The sequence below is a fragment of the Lagopus leucura genome, unplaced genomic scaffold (genome assembly GCF_019238085.1).
Source record: "Lagopus leucura isolate 7727_CA_CO unplaced genomic scaffold, USGS_WTPT01 Super-Scaffold_100002, whole genome shotgun sequence".
Classification (NCBI taxonomy): domain Eukaryota; kingdom Metazoa; phylum Chordata; class Aves; order Galliformes; family Phasianidae; genus Lagopus; species Lagopus leucura.
The window spans coordinates 67,439,003-67,460,863 of NW_024962263.1; the positions used below are offsets into that span (position 1 = coordinate 67,439,003).

The window sequence follows — 21,861 nt, forward strand, 5'->3', positions numbered from 1 at the left end:
TTACTGTGATATTTCTTTTTACATTTTGCTTTAGAAAAAGATGAAAGAAATAGTCCTCAATTACACTGAAGGGAATGTTAAATGGAGGGGAAACTGCAGGGCAGGAAGTCAGACACCAGAGAGAAACCACTCAGTGCTACAAGTGTAAGAGAAATATTGACAAAGTAAAGAAGCTTGACGCATTTGAACTCTGAATGTTCAATGCGAATGCACTTAACCCTTGGTAACATGGTGAGTTTCTTGTGCATGCTATCCTGCACATTTAACTCTCTCTATACTATGGAAACAAATATGTCCTTATCATACAATTGGTGTTCAATCCTGACAACATCCCCCTTGGGTCTACTTGGATATACACGTATTTGCTTTATTGAGAAGAGGAGCCATTTCAATGAGAAAAGAAAGAACAGTCAATGGGAGAAAAGAAATGATGCAGTCAAGCAGAGGATGGTTGACAGGGCAGCACAGTGGTCCAGTTTCATGGGGGAAGACATTTGGGATTCATCCCAAGCAACAGAAGCATTCAGAGGCCATGCAGGTGTCAGGTAAAACAGAAACGGTGGCTGGGAGAAGAGTCTGGCTAACAGCAACTGGAAATTGTTCCAGGTGACTACTGACCACCAGAGGGAGCCGACATGGTGCCATGAGCAGACAGATTCAGAGCTGAAAACTAAATATAAACAGTAAGATACTCACAAAGTAGAAAGAAGATACTTAAAGAAACGTTCTTTCTCTTACCATATGAAAGTTAACCTCAACCATACAATACACAAAGGGAAGGTTAAGATACTGTGTATGCATACATCAGTATGTACTCTTCTGCAGTGCAGTGCCTGCAGAAATGTTGAACCTTTTCTCTAAATTTTTACCTACCAACACTGTTTCCTAAAAAATAAAAAAATAATTAAAAAAAAAAAAGCCTGAATTAAAAGCAAATTTTCAAGTACGACCTCCTGCTGCCATGCATCTGTGCTCCAGTCACAGAATCACACAGAATCACAAGGTTGGAAACGACCTGCAAGATCATCTTGTCCAACCACATTCCTATTCCTATTAGTACCACAAGCTACTAAACCATATCTCGTAACTCATACACATGCACCTCTATACACCTCTACATATACACTTAGTCCTGTTTTGAAGATGGCTTTTTACAGGAAATGCCAAACAACTGAAACACAGCAGCAAGTGGCACATCAAACAACTGCATGCCTACAGACACACACAGTGTCCAGGTATGGGAACCCAAGTTGGACAACTACAGCCATGCCATAATACATGAATTTGAAAATACTTCACCAAAAGTCAACATCATTTACTTCTTGCATCAAAACACAGAGGGCTGAACAAAACCTGAGGTTTTGTTATTTATTTATTTTTTTTTCCTTAATCTATCATCAGTTAAACAGGTAAAATAGTGAACAGGGCAGAAATAATAAATACTAGGGCAGCTCATACAGATCTTTATAAAACATCTTTCTGGCTCCAAATGTCTAGTAAGAAAGCAAAATCCCAGTGGCACAACCAGTTCAAAAGCATAGAAAGATACTGACTTCACTGAAACCTCCTGTGAGGACATGTTTCTTTATGGTTTCCACTTGGAATAAATTATGTAAAATACATCAGTAGTTGCCTAGAAAGCTTTAAACTGTTTTGGATATGTATGAAGGAATAAAAGATCACTGAAGTGCAACAACAATCCAAGGCAAATTCCAAATTATGAAAGGGGGGGGGAGGGAGGAAAATCAGAGTACCTGGATGAAATGCAAAACAGTTAACAAGAATACTTGTTCCCAAATGAATTCCTATCCATTATCTTTTTCATAATTATTGCAACAGAGCAAGTAGCTTCAGTAACTGTGCATACAAATTACCTATTAGAAACTTAACAGGTCATTTCCAAAGGTGATTATGGACTTTGACTTACAGAGCTACTCAATTTTCCACGTAATTCTGTTCCAATGCCAACAGCCTACCCAAAATTAAGATAAAACGTGTTTCCATGAGACTATGTGGAAATAAACTTTTAGAAACTAAAACCACCGCTGCAGAATGCAAGAAGTGGTGAACACTGCTGGATCAAATGCAGTGGATTTCATAATTGAAATGTTAAAAAATTTGCTCTGCCTATGCTGTGGTATCAGGAGAATGGAAGAAGAGAAGACAGTAATTACACGTTAGAGCTCTTACAGTGCCATATGCTATAATTAAATGATGATGACTGTGCCAGTGAAAAGTCTAAGGTTAGACAGATGGATAAAAAGCAAAGAAGGTTATTGCAGTGGACATCTGCTATAAATCACAGTACTAAGAACTGAAAGTGTGAGTAGATAGATATACCTTATCCAGCTCTTAGAGAGTTCTCACAACAGCATGCTCTTCATCACAAAGCTCCTTATTGGACCCAGTATCTGTTTATTAATAAGTAGCTGTTCATGTTTGCACTATAATCAAACACACAAGAGGTTTCATACTGGAACATTTTGGAAGAGGATTCAGAGCCACTATTCAGGGGGAGCTGTAAAGAGCAGGAATTCAGATGTGCAGAGTTTCCTCAGGTGCACAACCGCATGAGGTACAGGGAAAGACCCAGGCATTCATACTGGGAAAGGCTTAGGCACAGTACAAAGAAATTAACTGAGTAAAATCAGAGTAGGCTCACTTAAAACCTTTAGGGAACAAGGTAAGAGCAAGCATACCAAGCTAAAGTAACAAGAGGGAACAGAAGAAATACTAGCTTTCATTCACTTGAAAGAGATAAATGAAGGAAACAAAGCTATAAAAATCTTTTATCTTAATAGTTGTAGCAATCTTCATTCTTTTTCAATTGTCATAGCTTGGGCTTGAGTCTGTCTCAATGTCTCAGAAGGAAACAGAGGGAGAAAGGACGAAGAAAATTTGGACAAAAACCAGAAAATTGATTCTGGAAATACGTATGTCATTTTTGTGAGTGAAACAGAACACAGAATTCTGATACTGTTTATCCTTCTCTCAATTTTTCTGGGAACACAAAAAGAGAGATAACAGCAAGCAAAGGTAGCACACCGAGGTATATGGCTTAGATCAGGCCTGGGATCTCATTCATTTGTCTTACTTTTAAAAACAATCTATCTTTCTCTTTTTTCTGTCATTTCAAAGGTAGACTTTAAACACATGCTCTGCATCACATTATGTTATACTGGAACAACTCCTAGAAATGCTGAGCTTCACTTGTGATTATTTATACAAAAGCTTTGCTTTCTTTTAAACCACATGTATGTTGTTGGATTGTATCTACTGATGGCTATTTCCAAGCCTTCAACCTGCCATGTCACAGGAGCTGAAGCAAAAGAGTCCAAGCAGAGTTTAGTTGGTCTGTAATGACAGTAAAATCATAAATCTCTGTACTGAAAACCAGCTGCTCCATTCTTAACTCTGATCCCTCCTTTTTTTTCACATTCTAGCCAGTATACAGCTGTAATAAATGTGACTCTTCTCACAAGTCGTGCAGATGTTAACAGTTCTGTAGGACATCAAGAAACATTTCAAGAATCTTGTAAGTGCTGACTAAACTTGCTTGAATTACCCACATTACCTCCTCCACATTCCTATTCAGTAACATTAGCCTTTCTGAATGTATTAAGAAAAAAAAAATAATTAGCATATAAGCCAAGACATTAGTATCTAGGTCTAAATGCACTATCAATAAACAAGGAATGTTCTTAAACCATCAGACAACAGATACTGAGAGAGCGAACAGAAAGCAGTCAATTTGTTCTTTGTCAAGATGACTAATGCATTTTTCATGTCTTATCTATGCAAGAGTGGCTAAACGACTGCCTGAAAATATATATTTATAAAAATCACAGCTGGATGTATTTGAAAGAAAGGATCAGAACTATGGGAAGATCTTCTCTTTTCTAGTGATCAAGTGGATTAACACCAAATTAAAGTGAAGGAGTTCAAAGTGCTACCTAGTCCATTCTGATTAAAGTTGTATTAGCATTACATTCACACACTTTAAAGATTAAGCTAAAGCCTCAAACCACAGCCAGCTCTGGGCAGGAGCCCAGCTGTGCAGGTGGAGGACCAGATACCACACACATTCATTACACAGGTATGCACCACATATACTGCCTTACTATTCTGCCCTCCCAAGTAGCAAGTAGGGTCTATTTTGGGGGGATAGAACTTTCCAAACTTCTGAAGCTGTAGTTTAGCAGCACAGTAACCAAGAGAGGTAATTGGGATGAGTATCCTGAAATTACTCCAGAACCCTGAAAATCCCACATATAATAATATCCTTCCCTGTGTGTGTAAACGTCACACTTCCAAAACCTACTGGAAGGAGGACTGCCAAGAATTTCACAATTGCAAGCCATAAAAGGATCACAATCTTTGACAAGTTCAGAAACAAAATGTGCATTCAGAGAGGTTTTTAGATTATCACAAGACAAGCGATGAACGAGAAGAACAAGAGAGGGAAAAATAGAATGAAAATATACACACGTTTCCTGCAAGGGGATCAATAGAAAGACCTCAATCCAACAAAGACTTACAAGCTGCTCTGCTTCAGATACCTCGTCTGTTATGGCAGCACGCTCCAAGTTAAAGCCAAACCTTTGAAGAGGCAGGGTGCAAATAATTTGCCATGAAATACAGAATTCATAGTATTGTTTGTTCTTAATTTAACAACACAGGCAATCTGAATATAAAGCAGAATTGTAATGTGCTATTTTTAAATGCTTCATGACACTGCTCTTAGTGTAATTTCATCAAAATGTCATTAAAAAGGACGTTCAGCATTTGGAGATTAGCAAAAAGACAATAGACTCAAAACTTAAAACAGAATTGAATATTAACAGAAGTGACATAATTAACTAGTCCAAAACCTCAACCTGCCTGTAAACTTTCACCACAAAATAAATTTGGAGGAGATAGCAGGGAGAAACGAATTTAAAAGAACAAAAAAAGAAGAAAAATGTAAAGAGAGGAGAAGGAAAACCCACACAAGCAAGAGTCCCTCACTGCTGCTATTCCTCTAAGAGCGGAAACGCTCAGCTCAGTCATGGCTTAGAAGGCATAAACATCATTGAAATTCAAAGGCAGCTCTGAGAAAGAGGACGCCTCAATTGGTATGCAAGTGGTGTTTTCTCGCCCTGAATACATTATGAACTTGCAGCATGCTAATATGCCATGCTATCATAAGCACCAGATGGAACAGTAGGCAGTATATGTCCCATCAAACCTCAGGAAGATGTATTAATGTTCCTGCTCTTTTTTTCTCTCCTTCCCCTCCCCCTTCCCCACTACAATCCTTCAGCTGCGTCCCCAGACTGGCACATTTCTCTGCATCAGTCACCTGCTCCTACAGCACCGTTCTCCAGGGCTGCCTCATCTTCCCCAGGTGGTGCCCAGCAGCTTTTCCATCTTTTTTATGGCGGAAGGTAAAGGCCACGAGACATGTCAGGCTGTGCTTACTGAAGGGGACGGAGTACGGAAGATAACATCATGAGATAAATGATAGATGAAGAAAGACTTTGGGCTTACAGCTAGCACAATTGTTCTAAATTATGTATATAGCACAGCACATATTTCCCCATCCGTACAATTGGTGAAAGAATTGGGGGGTAGGGGCAGCAGGTGAGATTTGCTGTGAAACTCAGTAACTGAGAGGGGAAACTGGATTAAAGGTCTTTGAGCTCACTCCTTCTTCTACCACGCCTGAAACCTCTCCAGGTAAGATGCACACAATTAAGCTAACAGTTAGGGGTATGGGTCAAGGTTGCATTTTAAAGCAGTGTATGGAACTTGGCACACATGCAAATTGCTTCTTACTTTTTAAATTAGATTTTTATTTTATTTTATTTTTTACTAGACACCTGACATTGTGACTATTTTTAATCCAAGAAATACTTGGGCCTGTGTGTACGATTCTCTGTTAAAGAAACAAAGATAGAATGAGACGCTCAAGCCTGAAAAATGTGAGCATTCAAACTACATGCAAAAAGATGGCTGACAAAATGAAAATCAGCTTTTCTCATTTGAAGTTTTAGGATTCAAGTGTTTTTAAACATGTTTGTTTTTCTGAAAGAAATCACATCAGTAAACACTTTGCTAATTTCTGATATTTTAGAAACCACCTGCTGATTTACAAACAGCTCTCACTATGCATATAAATCCATTATTTTCCTAGCAACATTACCCTTCTCATTCTTCTCATTAGTCTAATTCTGCAAAATGCTGAATACTCACAACTCTCACAAACTTTTCTGGGAATTAATGCTGCTTGAAAGCTCACAAGAGCCAGGCACCTGAGTACCTGCCACACATATAGGAGTTTTTCCAAATACTAAAGGACTGACTGACACCCATCCAATCCCAAACGAAAACAAACAATACATATCTTTTTTCTGTGCTAGTATTTCAAACAAAGCACTTTACAAGCAGAATTCACAAATAACGCATTATTCTAATGTACATAAAGTCCAGATTAATTCTAATGCAAGGATATTTAGGGACTGTATCAGAAATCAACCTTTGTTTGTTAATTATTTTTTTCTTTTCCTGCAGAAATTGGGATGATTGTTTTCTTTTTTAATATATAGCTTTGAAGGGAAACTTCCTAGATTATGATTTGCACTCTGCAAATAAGTCTATTTAAGACCATTATCCTGCATTATAAAGTAATTTCTGACACCTAAACAGCACTCAATTTAATTACAACATACCGAAACAGTACAGCTGACTCCCAAAGGAACCTGTTTGGATCTGAAGATGATGATATATGCTAGCTGCTGATCATCTTTCATGATCAGATCGGCAATCAACTGTTTTAAAGAACAGTATCAGAACATCTGCATAATCATATTATTTTGTAGCAAAAAGCCTTTCAAAAGCCAGCAGTTGCACACTATGATGTGTGCATACCCCATCCTTAGAAGCAGACGTGTTTAAAATCCAGCAGCTTACTGTAATGACCAAAGGAGACAAAAGAAGGCTTTGATTTTGTTTTAGCAAGCATCAATTTCTGCAGCAGAATCCCCATTGGGTAATTCATCACGGCACGTCTTCTGTATCTGGCGTGGCAAGACAGCAAAAACACTTACAGCCTCCAAAAAGAAAAACACTTGTGACAAAACTATTAAGCATTCCTGGTGATTAAGTAATAGGCGTTCATTCTTTCAAGACTGTCTTGAACCAGTGCCCCAGACAGAACTGTGCAATCATGTTTGCTGCTGTCGGGATGAAATCAAGGCATCATGCTTTTCTGTATTCCTTCAAGAAGAAGCAAGTTATTCAGCAACACCCACAAAGCTCTTCCTGGAGGAACATAAAAGTTAACTAAGGAGAGTAGAGGATATCATTTCTCCTGTGGCTCTGAGAAGGAATGCTGGTCAATATCTGACATGCAAGTACCATTTTTATCTTTAGAGCTTTTACAGCCTCTGGAGAGTGGTTTGAAGCAAAAACTTAAAGGCAGCATAAGCTAAAAAATCCTGTTCCTGTCACTCTCTGAAGATCGAGTATCAATGCCTTCCTTCCTCAAAAAGAAAGGAATTGGAAATTACTGCTCAAACAAGTTACATGTCAGAGGATGAAGCCGACATGCAAACCTAGAGCTTATGGCACAGGATGTGGCTCTGTCAGGCCCAGGCAATCTGCAGAGCACAAGGAACAGCGGTGCCACTGACTACCCTTTGGACAGCAGAGGACTTGATGCACGTGCCCCAAGGACTCTGCTCTCATACCAAGCTCTCAGTGGAAGTTTCATGTTCAGATCCATCACCTGCACAACAGGCATGCTTATTAAATATAGAAAACCCAAATACAAATGTGCTTTTACAAGCACAGAGAATAACAAAAAGAGAGATGCCAGTAAATTAACAAAACAAGAGAAGCGTTCTTCAATATACTTTTCTTTTTAACAGATATCGAAATACTAACAGCATTTGCAGAGAAGTCTTGCTTCTCCATTTCTAAGTTAAAAAAAAGTTATTAATAGAAAGTGAAAAATATGCTTGTAGATTAAAAAAAAAAAAATCCAAAGGACTTTGCTTTTGTTCCTGAAGATGCAATGCAGTCTACTAGTGATTTTAAGTGTAAAATGCCAAGAACTAGCATGAATGAGATTTAGAGAAGCTCCTTGTTTCAGAACTCTGCAATGAGGACTTCCTACTGCTCAGTGGAAGAATGACTGGAGTCAATATGGGCCACTTGAATTCTACAAACCAAGTTTTATTACTGTCCTCCCTCTACCAGCTGAGAAATTAAAAACACCAAGTCCAAAGACAGGATCAACTGTTGCAGGGATTGCAGAATTATTCAATGCCAGCATCACTTCACCTTGGTGGACATTGTAATTATGCCCTTTGTTTTGAAGACACAATCAAAGTCCCTTTAACGAGCATCTTTCAGCCTTCTTTACTGTATTACTAACTCTCCAAGCCCTCATCAGCATTTCTCAGGGTGTACCCTCAAAATTACTAAGTTTTGGATTCCTTCTCAGAAGAATGGAATTACAGCATCCCTATTTATGAAAGATCTTCTTGTACGTATTTTAAGAAGTCAAAACCAGTGTACTTGTACAGTTCCAAGCAAATAAAGTGTCTGGGAGAAACAGCAACAGCATCCACAGAAAATGATCTCTTTGAAACTTTGGTTAGTAAACTTTCTCCTAACTAGAACACAACAACTGCATGCAAAGTTAGCAGATATAATTATGCAATCAACAATTATGTGGTGAAATGGACTGGAAAAATAAAATTAAAACAATAAATGTTAATTTGTGTTTGCTAACCACAAATAATGTGTCTGGTGCTCTGGAAGGCACAAAATCCTTTAAAGTAAGATTCTCTTAAAAATGCAAGGAGTGACACTGGGAAATCATGCAAAAGGAAGTCAAAGGAGATGGCAGTCATATGGATTATAAAACAGCTACAGTGAAAATCCAAGATGGTGTATATATGTTTACTGCTCTGGCTTGAAAGCGTCACCAAAACATTTGAATGCACAGTTTAGAAGCAAAAATCAAATCGTGGCTGAATTTTTTTTATCATGTAAGTGTGTGCACATTTCCCGAACTATAGTTTTGTGTCAGGAAGACTATTTTTGAGTCACGGGTGTTCCAGTGACTCACAGAACAACACGCTGAGAAGCCCGGAATGAAGTGAGAAGGAAGGCCCTCTATGGGCCTCTAAAGAGGATTACTAATCCTGGAGCTCACTCCTTTAACAGGGGCAGAGTAAGACAGTAGAACCAGCATAAAGGAAGAGAATCAAAGACAAGGAGGGACTATAATAGCCTGCACTTGAACTGCGGAAGAGAGATTGGAGAAGTGGGCTACAAGCAAGTAGAGAAGTCCAATAAAGCATTAGAACTGAAAGGGTACAAAGTTAAATCATAGACATGCTTTGGGAATGTCTTGCAGGTGACAGAATAAGGGATTAACCCCTAAAAGAGAAAATATGTACCAGTAAGACGAAAAGGGCAACGGACTTCAAAAGTTAAAACACATTCCATCTTCTTGAATCATCATTTCAAACCTCACTGGAAAGCAGTTAAAAATATGCAAATCCCACTTCCTCAAATCTCAATTCATTAAAGCAAAACCCCTTTCTTAACCGAGAACGATAAGAGTCCTGACCCTACACCAAATCTGCATGAACTTACAGCACACTCCAAGGGTTACCAAAATACATTTTTCTTCCTTATTCCTCAGCCTTTTTTCCTAGACATGATCAGTGCTGATTCCTCTCACTGTTCTGTTGCAACAGCTCTTTCAGTCTTTGTCAGCTCCGTATTGTCAATATGCAAAACTGCTGCAGAGCTCGTTACAGCCTGCTTCCACGTCCATAATGAATGAGAACCATATGAGCAGCGCTCCTAATAACTGCATCCACTGCTTACGACATTTCCTTTTGAACTTCAGAAAGATTTCCTGCCACCTTTGAGTTAAAACTTTGTATCCATTTAAAGGGAGAGTAAAGTTACAGACACTGGTCCAGAACATATATCCACATTAATACTGAAATAGCTGGATAATTTAAATTAATGTGGATTTGTGGGTACTACTATCCCTCGTGAAATTTTTACAAGATTGCCAGATTCAAGACCAAGAAAATTAAGTTATTTTTAAGAAGTAGAAATAAACACACAACATGTTACGCAACATCACGGAAAAGCTCAAGCAAGGCTGTAGCTTCATGCCATAGGAATTTGGGCAGAGATTTTTAGAAGCTGGATCTTCTCAGTGTCTCTGTGGACATTGCAGCCCTAAGCCAGCTGCAGGAACATCACTGCCAGGTGCTCTGCGCCTCCAGGACAGACCCAAGAGGTGACTTCCTGGGATGTGCCAGCAGAACTGCAGTGCTGACCATAGACCCTTCCTCAGATCCCAAGGTTTCTACCATCTTTTTCTATCAATTTTTTCTGCATTTAGTACTCTCAGTGAGGCTGCTGCTCCATGCAAAACCACTAACTGGTGATAGAGAATAAATTGCTGAGAGGGAAAAAATAGAAAATTTTTTAAAAGAAAAAAAAACACAGGACAGAGAAATCCAGCTCCACTCTGTGCAAACACAGCTCCACAAAATACATGGAGGTTCACCCTGTTAGCCCGCATTGTGCTCAACAGCCTGCCTCCCCAGCAGTACACAAGGCAAAGTTTACTCTGCAAGCTACAGATCAAGTGATGATGTAGGAATTGGGTTGATAAATTATTCACTGTTGCTGCCCAGAAGCTCAATAATGCTGAAATTTCCTCCCAAAACAGAACAGAGCTGACACCAGAGCCATCCCTTTTAGTGCAAAGGGGCAAGTACCTCAGGCTGCATTTCCAAAGCAGCTGAAGGGAAATGCCTGGAAGTACCAGAGGGTAACACACAGGCTGAAGGGGTCTCAGGAGAGCAGCAAGTTTGAGCCCCTCTGCCCAGAGGATCAGATGCCAATAGAATTCTCAACGGCTGCAGTAACGGAAATATCAGCATCTCTCTGGAGAGCCTCCTTCAATCTCCAACCATCCTCACACCCTGGTATCTGCTTTGGACTTTATCATGGCCTGTTCCTTATGCTGGTTGCTTCTCATCTGATCTCTGCAAACCTCTAACGGTCTGACTCCATCCATCCCTTCATCTTCCCATCAGGCAGCTCATGAGATGGACAATAACAAGTCAGTTACATTCGAACAGCAGCTGCCTCCATCTCACCAACAGGGAGATTCTGGGAGCTAGGATGCCTTACTCCTGCATTTCATGACACTCAATAATTTGGAGATGCAAGACCCACAGCTCTATTCCCTCCTCTGGACAGATGTTCATATTCTCACCTTTAGCAGGATGGCAAGTAGAACTGGTTTAAGAGATAAAAAAGATGATTTCTGATTTAATTCAGCTGCCTTTTGACTGGAAGCCTCACTCTAGAAATAAAAGCCATAAATTCAAATCTTCCTTCTGCTCGCACAAGTTTAGGCCTATAGTGCGCTCCTTTGGCAGGAGAAAGCTACCAGCGAGGAACAGGATCTCTGGGATGGGAATAATCTCTATCTAGTCCCACACATTGCAGAATGCAACACAGTGCAGACAGCTGAGCTCGTGAAGAGCTGAGCCAGTGAGCACATAGCATTGCTCAGCACAGCAAGGGCTCCATCAGCTTCACGGATTAACCACGTATAAATGTAGTGATACGGCACTATGCTGAATGAGACTGTCCTCACCAAGAGGCCTGATATGGCAAACCTGTGTCTGAGTACAAGAGAAGATCCAAGTGCTGCTGGGCCTATGGATTTCCCAACTGAATCTCTACTTGCCCCAGCATCACTCAACCCTGTGCTTCATTTGACACCACGCCCTTTTCTGGGAACAGAAAATAAGCCTGCACTTGTGTAGCGACCAGTGTTTCTAAATAGGCATTGGACATTCTCCCAGATTACCTACCAGATCCAACTGTTCAAACAACCCAGATATAGAAATGCTTCCATTGCAGCAAGACACAGGCATGAACTCGGCACTGCTTAACCCTACAGCACTGAGACAGATCTTAGCAGGCACAGATGCAGTTCTCTGTGCTTGGGGAGCTTCAGAGCTGCAACAGCTATGCAGCTGGGATTAGGAGAGAGCTGAGTAGTCCAAAGGCACGCAACTCTGCATATGCAACTCTGCACTTAGGACTCAACTACTGCTTCAAGTGCAGAAGTCCTCTTTTGCACTTAGCCTTAGTCTGATCTGGTAGTAAAAGACCAAGTTGCAGCTGATTTTGTGTGTACAGTTTGACAAGAAAAGGAGGCAGCAAACCAACGAGGGAACTGGTAGAGACGTGTAATGCTCTCATAGTGACCACATATCATATCTCCTTGTAGTCTTACGTGAATCAGCTTCTGCATTTACTTCAGATGTGCACATCGCATCATTTTAGAATTTATTTTACCCCAAATTGGTATTCAGGTCTTTTATTAATTAAAAAAAAAAAAAAAAAGCATATACACAGATCACATTGATTAGCAAGCTATGATGACTATCCCTTAATTGGAAGTTACATATTACTATGTAGTCTAAAGTCCTCAAACCAAGATGTGGTTGTCACTGTAAGCTGTGCACGCACCAAGGAAAGACCAGCTAAGTAAGGAATCACTAAATTTTCATGGAAAAAGACCATTTGGGATGCCACATAAAAATTATCTATTAATGCTCTTTCAGCAGTACGATCTGCATCCCACAACACATTCGCTACTTTCCACGCATATGCAGAAAGATGTGGTTCATAGCCCCGTGGGTTGAAATAAGTGCAGTAGTGCCATGCAGACTTTGGAATTTATTGCTACCAGAAAGAAAAAAGAAACTTTAATACTTTGAAAAGCAGTCATTATAATGCCATGTCCAGAAACCTACATTGAGTATCTAAGGAACCTCCATGACCCACGGTCCTCCAAAGGAAGGAGCTTTTTGCTGCTATCAGAATCCTAAAGAAGATAAAGACATTATGTAGGATGATTGGAATAATGATGCAAGGCTAATACTAAGACTTAAGTATTTCCAGGCACATTTTCCCTGTTTGGCAGGAAACTTGTTTTATAAGACACGGAATTGTCCTAATATAACAGCATAGCAACTGCAACTTAAAACTGAACAAGTCAGTTAATGGACTGTTAGGAGACTTTTGCTGTATAATAGCATTTAGAAGCATGCATTTAAATAACAGGTGGATAATCCAAATGTTCAGTTACTAGGACACTCACAGTTATGTCCATGGCAATTTTGTTTCTATTCTTTAAACAAATCATCACTTGCAAGCACTAATGTTAAAACCAGAAAGCCAGTCTAGTACACAGTGGCTATAAATGCCAAATCAATTTTCAGCAGATAATAAAGTTCATGTTTTACAATCAGCAATGCACTGTTTTACTACCCAAAATGTAAGCTAATAATATATAGCTCTGCTAAATGGAAAATGCAGATATGCTGTTAAGAAACAGGCTGGCTGTGAGATGATGGATCATTTCTGCTGGGACCTTCTTAAAGCTATGTGCAAATGTTTTGAAAATATCACATGATGTGGCCATGTGTTAAAAATTACAGCCAGTTAAGTTCTCTGCTAAGAAAAATATGTGGGCAATTTATGAAATGCACTCCAGGATGGAGATATCTTAAGTAAAACCAGATTTTGAAAACAAACCCTTTTTTTTTTTTTTTTTTTTTTTTTTTTTTTTTTTTTTTAAAAAAGAAATTAAAAAAAAAAAAAAAAAAAAAGTAGCAGCCACATCTGGAGAGCAGAAGTAAAGAAAGGGTGGTCTGACCTAATACCAGGCCATCTTCTGAAAGAACAGCATTATTTCTGGGCTACAATGACTGTGATCACTGATTGTCCTTTTAAGGAAACCATGCTGAACACTGCCATGGGCAATAATAAAGCATTTTGTAGGCCAACATCTGTTCTTTGAAAGTCCTATAAAATGACTGATAGATTTGTAATGTTTCATAAATAAAGTCCGGAATAAACAGTGATATGTATATTTTTAAAAAGAAAACACAGTAATCAAACAAACTGGTATACAGGATTAGATTTGAACACTGTTTCTCCAACGTCAATTATTTAGAGATAAGCAGTTCCTCGAGCCCCCGAACACAAGGACGGCACGGTTAACTTGGTTACCGGAGCTTCCTGTTAACAGGATTAGCTTCCAATGGACTTTTCTGGCAGCAATGCCTTAGCAGAGATCTCGATGGCTTTTACAGTGTTTCATTAGCAAGCCTTTCTGCCCTGGCTTTCAGCGGCGGGTTAGTGAGAAGGTGAGCAGCCAGTCACTGTAACAGCAGTAAGAAGGGTTGGCCTTTGAAGAGCAAATGTATTCCGTGTAGAAGTGTTATCGCTACACATAAACCAGAGCCTGCTTTTATTACTTCCTGTTCTTTCTCCAAAATAAGGAGGGCTTTGGATGTCAGAACTACTGTGAAGGGATGCTTCTGAAATCAAGACTTCATACACACACAAAAGGCACTGACATAATATCAGATTACATAAAAATACACATCCTTTTAATCTTCCGTACATAATGTGCTTACTTTTAAAATACAAAATCTGCCCCAGATGGCTAATAATGCCCATTTGAAAAAACCCAACACCACAATATTAAAGGGCTAAAATATGCTGCGAACAGATTGAGAGGCAGTTCATCCTAGAGGAGAGTAAAAAAGTGCAGATGGGTGTCAAAAATAGCCAAGTGTCAGATCTGTTCAAGTATCTCCATTCTGGCACATGCTCCCAGTCACAGCTGTTAGTGTATTCTCTGTATCCAAGTGCAAGGTTTTCTAACACTCGGAGCTGACATTAAAACACACTTCTTGCTTGCTATTGCTCTGAGGGAATGCTGGAAATTAAACGTCTATTCAGTGGTAAAGCTTCACAAGCATCGATAAGGGCACACATACTCGAGTGCAGCGCATGCCATTTTGATTAAAGATACATGAAATTTTAACCAGCAGGTAGATTAAGTAATTTGAATGCCAAAGGCTTAATAGGTTTCTCAAAAACCTCTGCTCTTGGAATTCCAATACTGTTTGCTAATACCCCAAATGATAGACACAAGGATCAAAACTGATGGGATGGTGTCACTTCAGTACAATTGAATATCTTAATAAAGCACAGATTTAGAAAACCGCACAAGAAGAACAGTCCCATACAAATACAAGGAAAATGTCAGGAGAGCCACATTAGGCAGAATGCAGTTTTCCAAATTAATGAATTACCGTGATATTTCTAATGAAGACCGCGTTCCAAGGAACATAATGCATGCAAATCAAATTTTAGGTTTAAAGGGTTAACTTGACCTTTCGTAGTCCTCAGTTGTTATCTATGCAAATTAATTTGCCCATATTTCAACCATATAAATCCTCTTAGCCCTGTGCTTTGAGCAAACAGTGCCCACTTCCTTGTTGCAACCAGGGGATCAGCAAACATACCAGCAGTGGAGTACGACCATGTAGAAAAATCCTAAAAGGAAAACATTCCTCCAACAACTGGCAATACCTACATGCAACTGCGGTTGCAGCAAACTGGCAGATACTGTTTCAAAACACCATCTGCGAGGTGCACAGACTCCCTGTGATCAAGCATAGCCTCTTCTGCCTGTCCTACCCAAATAATCCACACGAACCAGCCAGCTGTAGGCTCGGTGCTGTCTTTTTTTATCGAGACACAGGCTGTTGTAATCAGGCACATGTCTCTGCCCAGTCCTCACCGAAAGGAATAAACAAACAGCACACACCAGATTCAACCCCTCTGCTGCGGTCGATCCTCGCGCAAACCCCTCAGATAAATCACCCCACGGAGAAGCGATGTCTAATTGATAAGTGCTACTGCCGATGAAAACAAGTGATTCTAAGATCCAAGGATAATATTTTCCTGAGGAAACCAATCTATTCAAATTTCCAGCACCACGGCAATTTCTCTCATTCAGCAGATTTTTTCATTGTTTTATTTTGCATTAACATATTTCAGCTATCTGCCCGGTGACAGTTAAGCGCCGCAATTTAGGACAATGCCGCAAGAATTCGGTTTGTAAATCTCCCTCACTCCTCCGACACAAACAGCTTTTCAAGGAGATCACTTCAGCTGCGACTGACCTCCCCCGATATAATATCCCCAGACCTGAGGTGCAGCTGACAGTCCCTAAAGCCAACCCGAAGCTGCCTTTCTCCCAACCAAAATGACCCCCCATGCAAGGACCCACACCCCCAGACACGGCCACTTTCTGCTATTTCCATCCCTTTGCACCAAACCACCCAGTCCTGCTGCAAGTAGCATCTTGGGCAGTTTCCTCACTCGCATTCCCCTCCCCCAAATGCACACACAACAGAACTAGCATCCCCCAAGCACTCCGTCCCTGTATCAGCTTGCAAATCACCATCTAAATTAAAAAAAAAAAAAAAGAAAGCCAACTATCAAAAAACAATTAGCGTTTCCTCATTTACAAGCAAAAGAGCTGCTATAATTTTAACTCACCAGGCATCCTCGGATAAAATATACCACCCTGTAAATGGCTCTCTCCTCAAAGCAGGCTTATTTCGGGCTCAGTGCCTCCTGTTCTGGAATGAGAGGGGAGACGCGAGCGGGGCCATCGGAGCTGGCTGTGGCAGCGTCGCTGGAGGCAGGATGCTGGGCGCGTGCGTTTGCCAGGCAAAGACAGATGGAGAGCTGACACTCTGGATTGCACTTGGAGCAGAAATGTGAATGATGACAGGAGCACATGTGGCCTTGAACCCAGCCCTGTCTCTTCAGGCAGAACAATGACAGGGATGTGTGTGCAAATTATCACAACCCCGGCTCCCCTCAGCTGACTCCTTTTACTCTACCTTTCACACCAAGTTCCAGATGACCGAAGAATAGAAAGTAAAATGTGGAGTGATAAGCTCAACACTGAATTATTCATTTTTCTTTAAAAGTTAACCCCTTCTCTTGCTGAAAGCAATTAGAGGAAAGCATCGCTTCCGATCGGCTCTCCTCCAAAAGTGGAAACAAATTCATTCTTTATTTTAACAACCATCATTTTGAACTCTGTAGGACTACGTTTGTTTATTTAGCTGGAAACACAAAACGTGCACTGTGACAGAGCAGAGGGTCCCCCCTCCCTTCTCTCCCTTCCCCACACTTTGTTCGTTATTATACTGTTTTACTATGGTGAACAGAGTATCAAAATCACTCCCTTTCTCAGATGCTCAGTAGTATGTGTAAAATAGAACACATTTAGAAAGCAGACCACTTTTATTTTACTATAGTGCTTTTAACCCCCTGGGATTCCTGCATTGATATGTTCCAAACATTCGCAGCTTACTCTCCTCTACCTTGCATGGTGATCCATGGGGGATGAAAACAAAATCTTCCCCATAAAGCTTTTTCAAAAGCTAAACAATCATGTCCTCCCAATTTCTGATTTTGCACACCCCTTCAATGTTTATCCTTCACATGAAAAACGTATGCCTGGCTAGGTTCAATGCACTCTTCCCTATTAAGCTTTAATGGACACCATGATACATAAAACTACAAGTCTTTGTTATAGTGCTTTATCTAAAGCTGGCTATTTTCCTCTCAGCAGTCCCTCTTTAGTCCTTTGTAAAACATCCTTGCCTCTTAGGAGAAGCACACGCCTGGCTCGCATGCCTTCTGTAGCACGTATAGCCTTGCACAGAATTCCAGGCACGAGGAAAAATATCTTCTTTTTCCAGCTCCCCTCCAATTTAGTGCTTACAAAACCTCCTGTTTTAGTAACGAGCATTTCTCCAGCAATTAGCACTCACATTCTGGTTCAACTCTGCCTTTCAGTACACAATCAAACCCATATAGGAAACCAGCAATTCTCAGGCAGATCTTCAGAAGCTGCCTTCTTGTCAGCATAAGACTCATCCTTTTGTACTTATTTATGCATCCCTTGATTTTGTGTTATGCCATCTTCTGCCTGTAGTGCAGAGAACAGCCCGGCTTTCAGGCCTTCCTTTTCCTTCCGCTAGCTGCCACAGAGCTGATAAAGATCTACTTAAGAAAGAACACACATACAAAATTAAGGAAAAAATAACAACCCCTCCAACATCCGGCCTGGACTCATGAATATTTCTAACTTAAAACAAATCAGTCACTTCATTTGTTGATGTTTCCACAATTTTTTCAGGGTACCCAAGTGCCACTTCGCCTGAACGAGAGGCTCCAAGCACAGCACTGGCAAATTTGGGGGGATGGGTGAAGCAAACATCAGCCCCTTTCACCCTAGTAAATATTCCACAGCCAACAAGGTACCGCATCTCTACTTGAGGGAGGCCCTTCCCTCAAGCTTAACAGATATCCCCCGTAAGAGAAGTTGTGTGCGATGAATTTGTGCACTGGAGAGCCAAAGAGAAACATCTCAATGTGGAAACATTTCCACCAAGAAAGCACTCACGGGGGAGAGCAAGGAAAGAATAACACCTAAGTCCGTGCCACCACCAAGGCCTTAAAAGAATTTAGCATTCTTGTTGTTTTATTATTCGCTGCACTATTTAAAACCAGGCAGTTAGTATTGTATTCTCTGGGCTGTTTTTCTTTTCTTAATGCTGTACTCTACATGAAAGGAAAAACATTTTCACAGTTGGAAATACAATCTTTCATCAACATAGATGCAGCCTGAATCAACTTCAGAGCAGAAAGTAACGTGTCAAAGGTATGACGCATTTTAATAAAACCGAACGATATTCACTCTTAAAAGTAGATCTTAATATCAGTATATTGTAAATCCACGGACTACAGCTCACGAAATTGAACTTCCATATGCTGTGTGATTATGCATCTTTTCTGTGTGTAAAAAGCCTTTTTAAGCTGTTATCTGACTACAGTAATTGCCATTTAAATTGATCCATGTCAACAAAACCTGGATCCCTGGAGATTCTCACCTAGAAGTCTGCTCATGGAAGGGCTCGCAGAATGCCTGTGCATCTGAGACTACTTCAGCATTTTCTCAAGCAGCCAGCTGCATGAATAGTTTTTCCCTCTCATTATTTAATACACTGAGGCAGGCTGCAACCCATTTGGCAGCCCTCCCTGAATAAATATCTGTGGATATTTATTCTCTCTCCCCATCCCCCCGTTTTTATAGCAGTCATCTGAAGACTGCTCAAACAGTCCTTGCACTGGTCCTGAAATTTTAGCAGGCCAAGCGAGGCTGGACAGTCCATTCTGTATAACAGTTTTATTCTCCGCATCTCCCAACCAAGGAAAGGAAATGCAATGGTTTAAACAAATGAGCAGTTCTGCAGTATCACAAGAGTTGATGCTACAAGTAACACCAAAATGAAAGAGACACAAAAAGAAAGAAAAATCGAGAAGCCAACCTTCAGGCAGTGCAGCAGCACCTTCAGTCTTTCCTGGGTGGCTCCTTCAGGAATCATTCAAAAGACTACAAAGTAATTTTAGTTAATCCTTGACAACTTTTAGTTTTGGAAATGAGTAAAAGTGCGCAGCATAACCTCCGCATTCATATATTTGCCTCCCTCCTCGCCCCGCCCCCCCCACCCCCCATCAAATTTGCAAATTTGATATGAACTTGCTATTGCATTGCTTTGATGGAGAAGAAAAATTCCAAATGATCACCATTTGAAAGCATAGAAACTGCTTTCAGCTTAAACCTAGCTTAATAAGAGGGACTTGACGTCCACTGAAACGCATCTGTAGTTAATGAAAGCTCTCTATTAACAGTGAAGGAAAAATTTAACTCAAAGATTTTCTGTAGGACTTCTCAACTTCCCACTCGACTTAGAGCAGACTGTTGTGATACATTGTGACTTCACACAGTGGGTATTAAGTGAGTTAATTCAAAGGAGCTGAAACCTCATTGATCCTAATTGAAAGCAATACACCCAACCAAATAGTTTTCTACCCCATCTGCTCTGGCCTGCCACCAGCTATTCAATACAAGAGAATTAATAGTTTCAGATATTCTAACCGACCCAATAAAAGCACTCATTTAAGCAGGACTGCATTAACAAAGTGAAAAACCAAGGGCAAAATGGGTTCAAATGGAGCATTTTACTCCTAGTTGGCTTTAACAAAGCTGAATAATGCTTATTCTGACTTTTTATGTGCAAGACTTGATAAACTGAATGAGAAGGCACTCAATGATCAGTCAACGAGCATTGATGAATGGTCATTAAGACCCCCCCAGCCCGAGGAGAGGCCATCCCACAAAGTGGCACACCAGCTTGAAAGGGCGGACTCACTAATGTCCAGATTTCCCCGCTTGCTTGTTCCACTCTCACTTTCAGACCACTGGCCACCAAATGAGGCTGACATATTGGAAAATAATCTTTTATGGGCGAGTGGTAAATAAAAATGGAAGCATTAGCTGGTCTTTCAAATTCAAATCTGCTAGTTTTGTCGGCCCCCAAACGTTTTGATTTTCCACCCAGCTGGAAGCTATTAGTGTTTTCTTAAGGCATCCCACTGACAGGGCAAACCCAAGTAATGTGCGAGCTGTAAAGCTGATTGCAGAGACAGGACAACTACTTCTGGATGCTTTCTTAACTTTCTTCAGTTGACCGTCAAACCAAAGTACAGCAAAGGCAACACCTCCGGGAGATGCTCACTGATTTCTGGCTGCCAGTGATTTCCTATTACCCGATGCAACAGCTGCCTACCTATGATTTGCCACAGTAACTTCCACGTGACTTTTTCCATGACAGTGCAACTACCCTCCCATTTCTACTGTGCTATCACAAAAGATCTTGAGGTATAAAAGTCACATCTTCATAAACTTCTATTGCTTCTCTGGGAAACAGAATTAAAATATTCCAATGAGATATGTGCTTATCTATAACAGCAGCTCTTAATACACGCAACACAAAACATGTGCCAGACAACAGTAAACATTTCCCTAAGCATTTCCTTATTGGCAAGGCTTTCTGGACTTGGAGAAAGAAAAGACAAATGGGACATTTAAAACATACATAACACTGTGAAACACAGACTGAGATTATCTATACAAATACTTAATATCTTAAAGCTATACTCATCAAGTTCGGAAGTAAATATTCTTGCCTGTCTAAAAGAAATTCTTCATCATGTTACACGTACTGCTAACTAAAGGAATATTGAATTAAATCTATCGGAGAAGAGAAAGCAGTCCTCTCTTTTTTCACGTAAGAAAAATTAAAATCATATTACTTCAAAAGTAAAATCAAAATTTAGTCCTCTAAAAAGGAATTCAAGTCATCTGTTAAGATGGTAGTAGAACAGGCATGGCAACCTAGCTTGCTCATTGTCCTTTGATCAGAAAAGGACCGAAAAAAAATCATTCTTGTTGAAAGCTGTCAGAAATCTGAGCGGCATTTCAGGTGTACTTCAAGTTTAAAACAATAAAAATGACATATAAAGATCTATGGGAGGAGAAGAATAGGTCAACTGAAAATTAATTGCTTGAGAATGGGGAGGGCCAACACAGGCTTCAGTCCTTCAGAGAGCATGTTGCTGTACTCTATGTGCACACTTCAGTAACACATGCGCATGGTCACATATACGCACCTGCTGTGGTGCCCATTTCCTTTGCTCCATCTGACCTAAATCAGGTTTTTTTCTTACATCTTTATTAAATAAAGCATTTGCTACAATGGGGGCAAAATAAATCAGAATTGACTGTAAATTTCATTCATATTAAAAAAAAAAAAAATTACCACATCATCTAAGGATAAACATCACCAAGGCACTATGGAAAATTTTAAACAGATTTGGTATCATTTCCGAAGGGACACAACAAAATTCTGAAGATGCCATTTCACTGACAGAAGAAGAAATGCAGCTGGTGTGCCTCAGAGATGCCTGGACAACGATACCTGGTCCTGTTCAAATAAGGTCATATTTTAAGATCCCCTTCTT

General features: G+C 40.2%; 1 protein-coding gene across 4 annotated transcripts in view; it reads right to left on the minus strand.

Moving 5' to 3' along the window:
- Window positions 1-21,861, minus strand: part of RUNX1T1 (RUNX1 partner transcriptional co-repressor 1) — a 107,145-nt gene that overhangs the window by 56,827 nt on the left and 28,457 nt on the right. The window contains exon 1 of one of the 4 annotated variants that reach the window (XM_042868814.1): window positions 16,474-16,593. The exons of the other annotated variants lie outside the window; for them this stretch is intronic. Coding sequence (XP_042724748.1) covers window positions 16,474-16,480 — 7 coding nt within the window. The 5' untranslated portion in view covers window positions 16,481-16,593. Of the gene's footprint in view, window positions 1-16,473; window positions 16,594-21,861 lie in introns of those variants that run through there. 4 annotated transcript variants of the gene reach the window in all.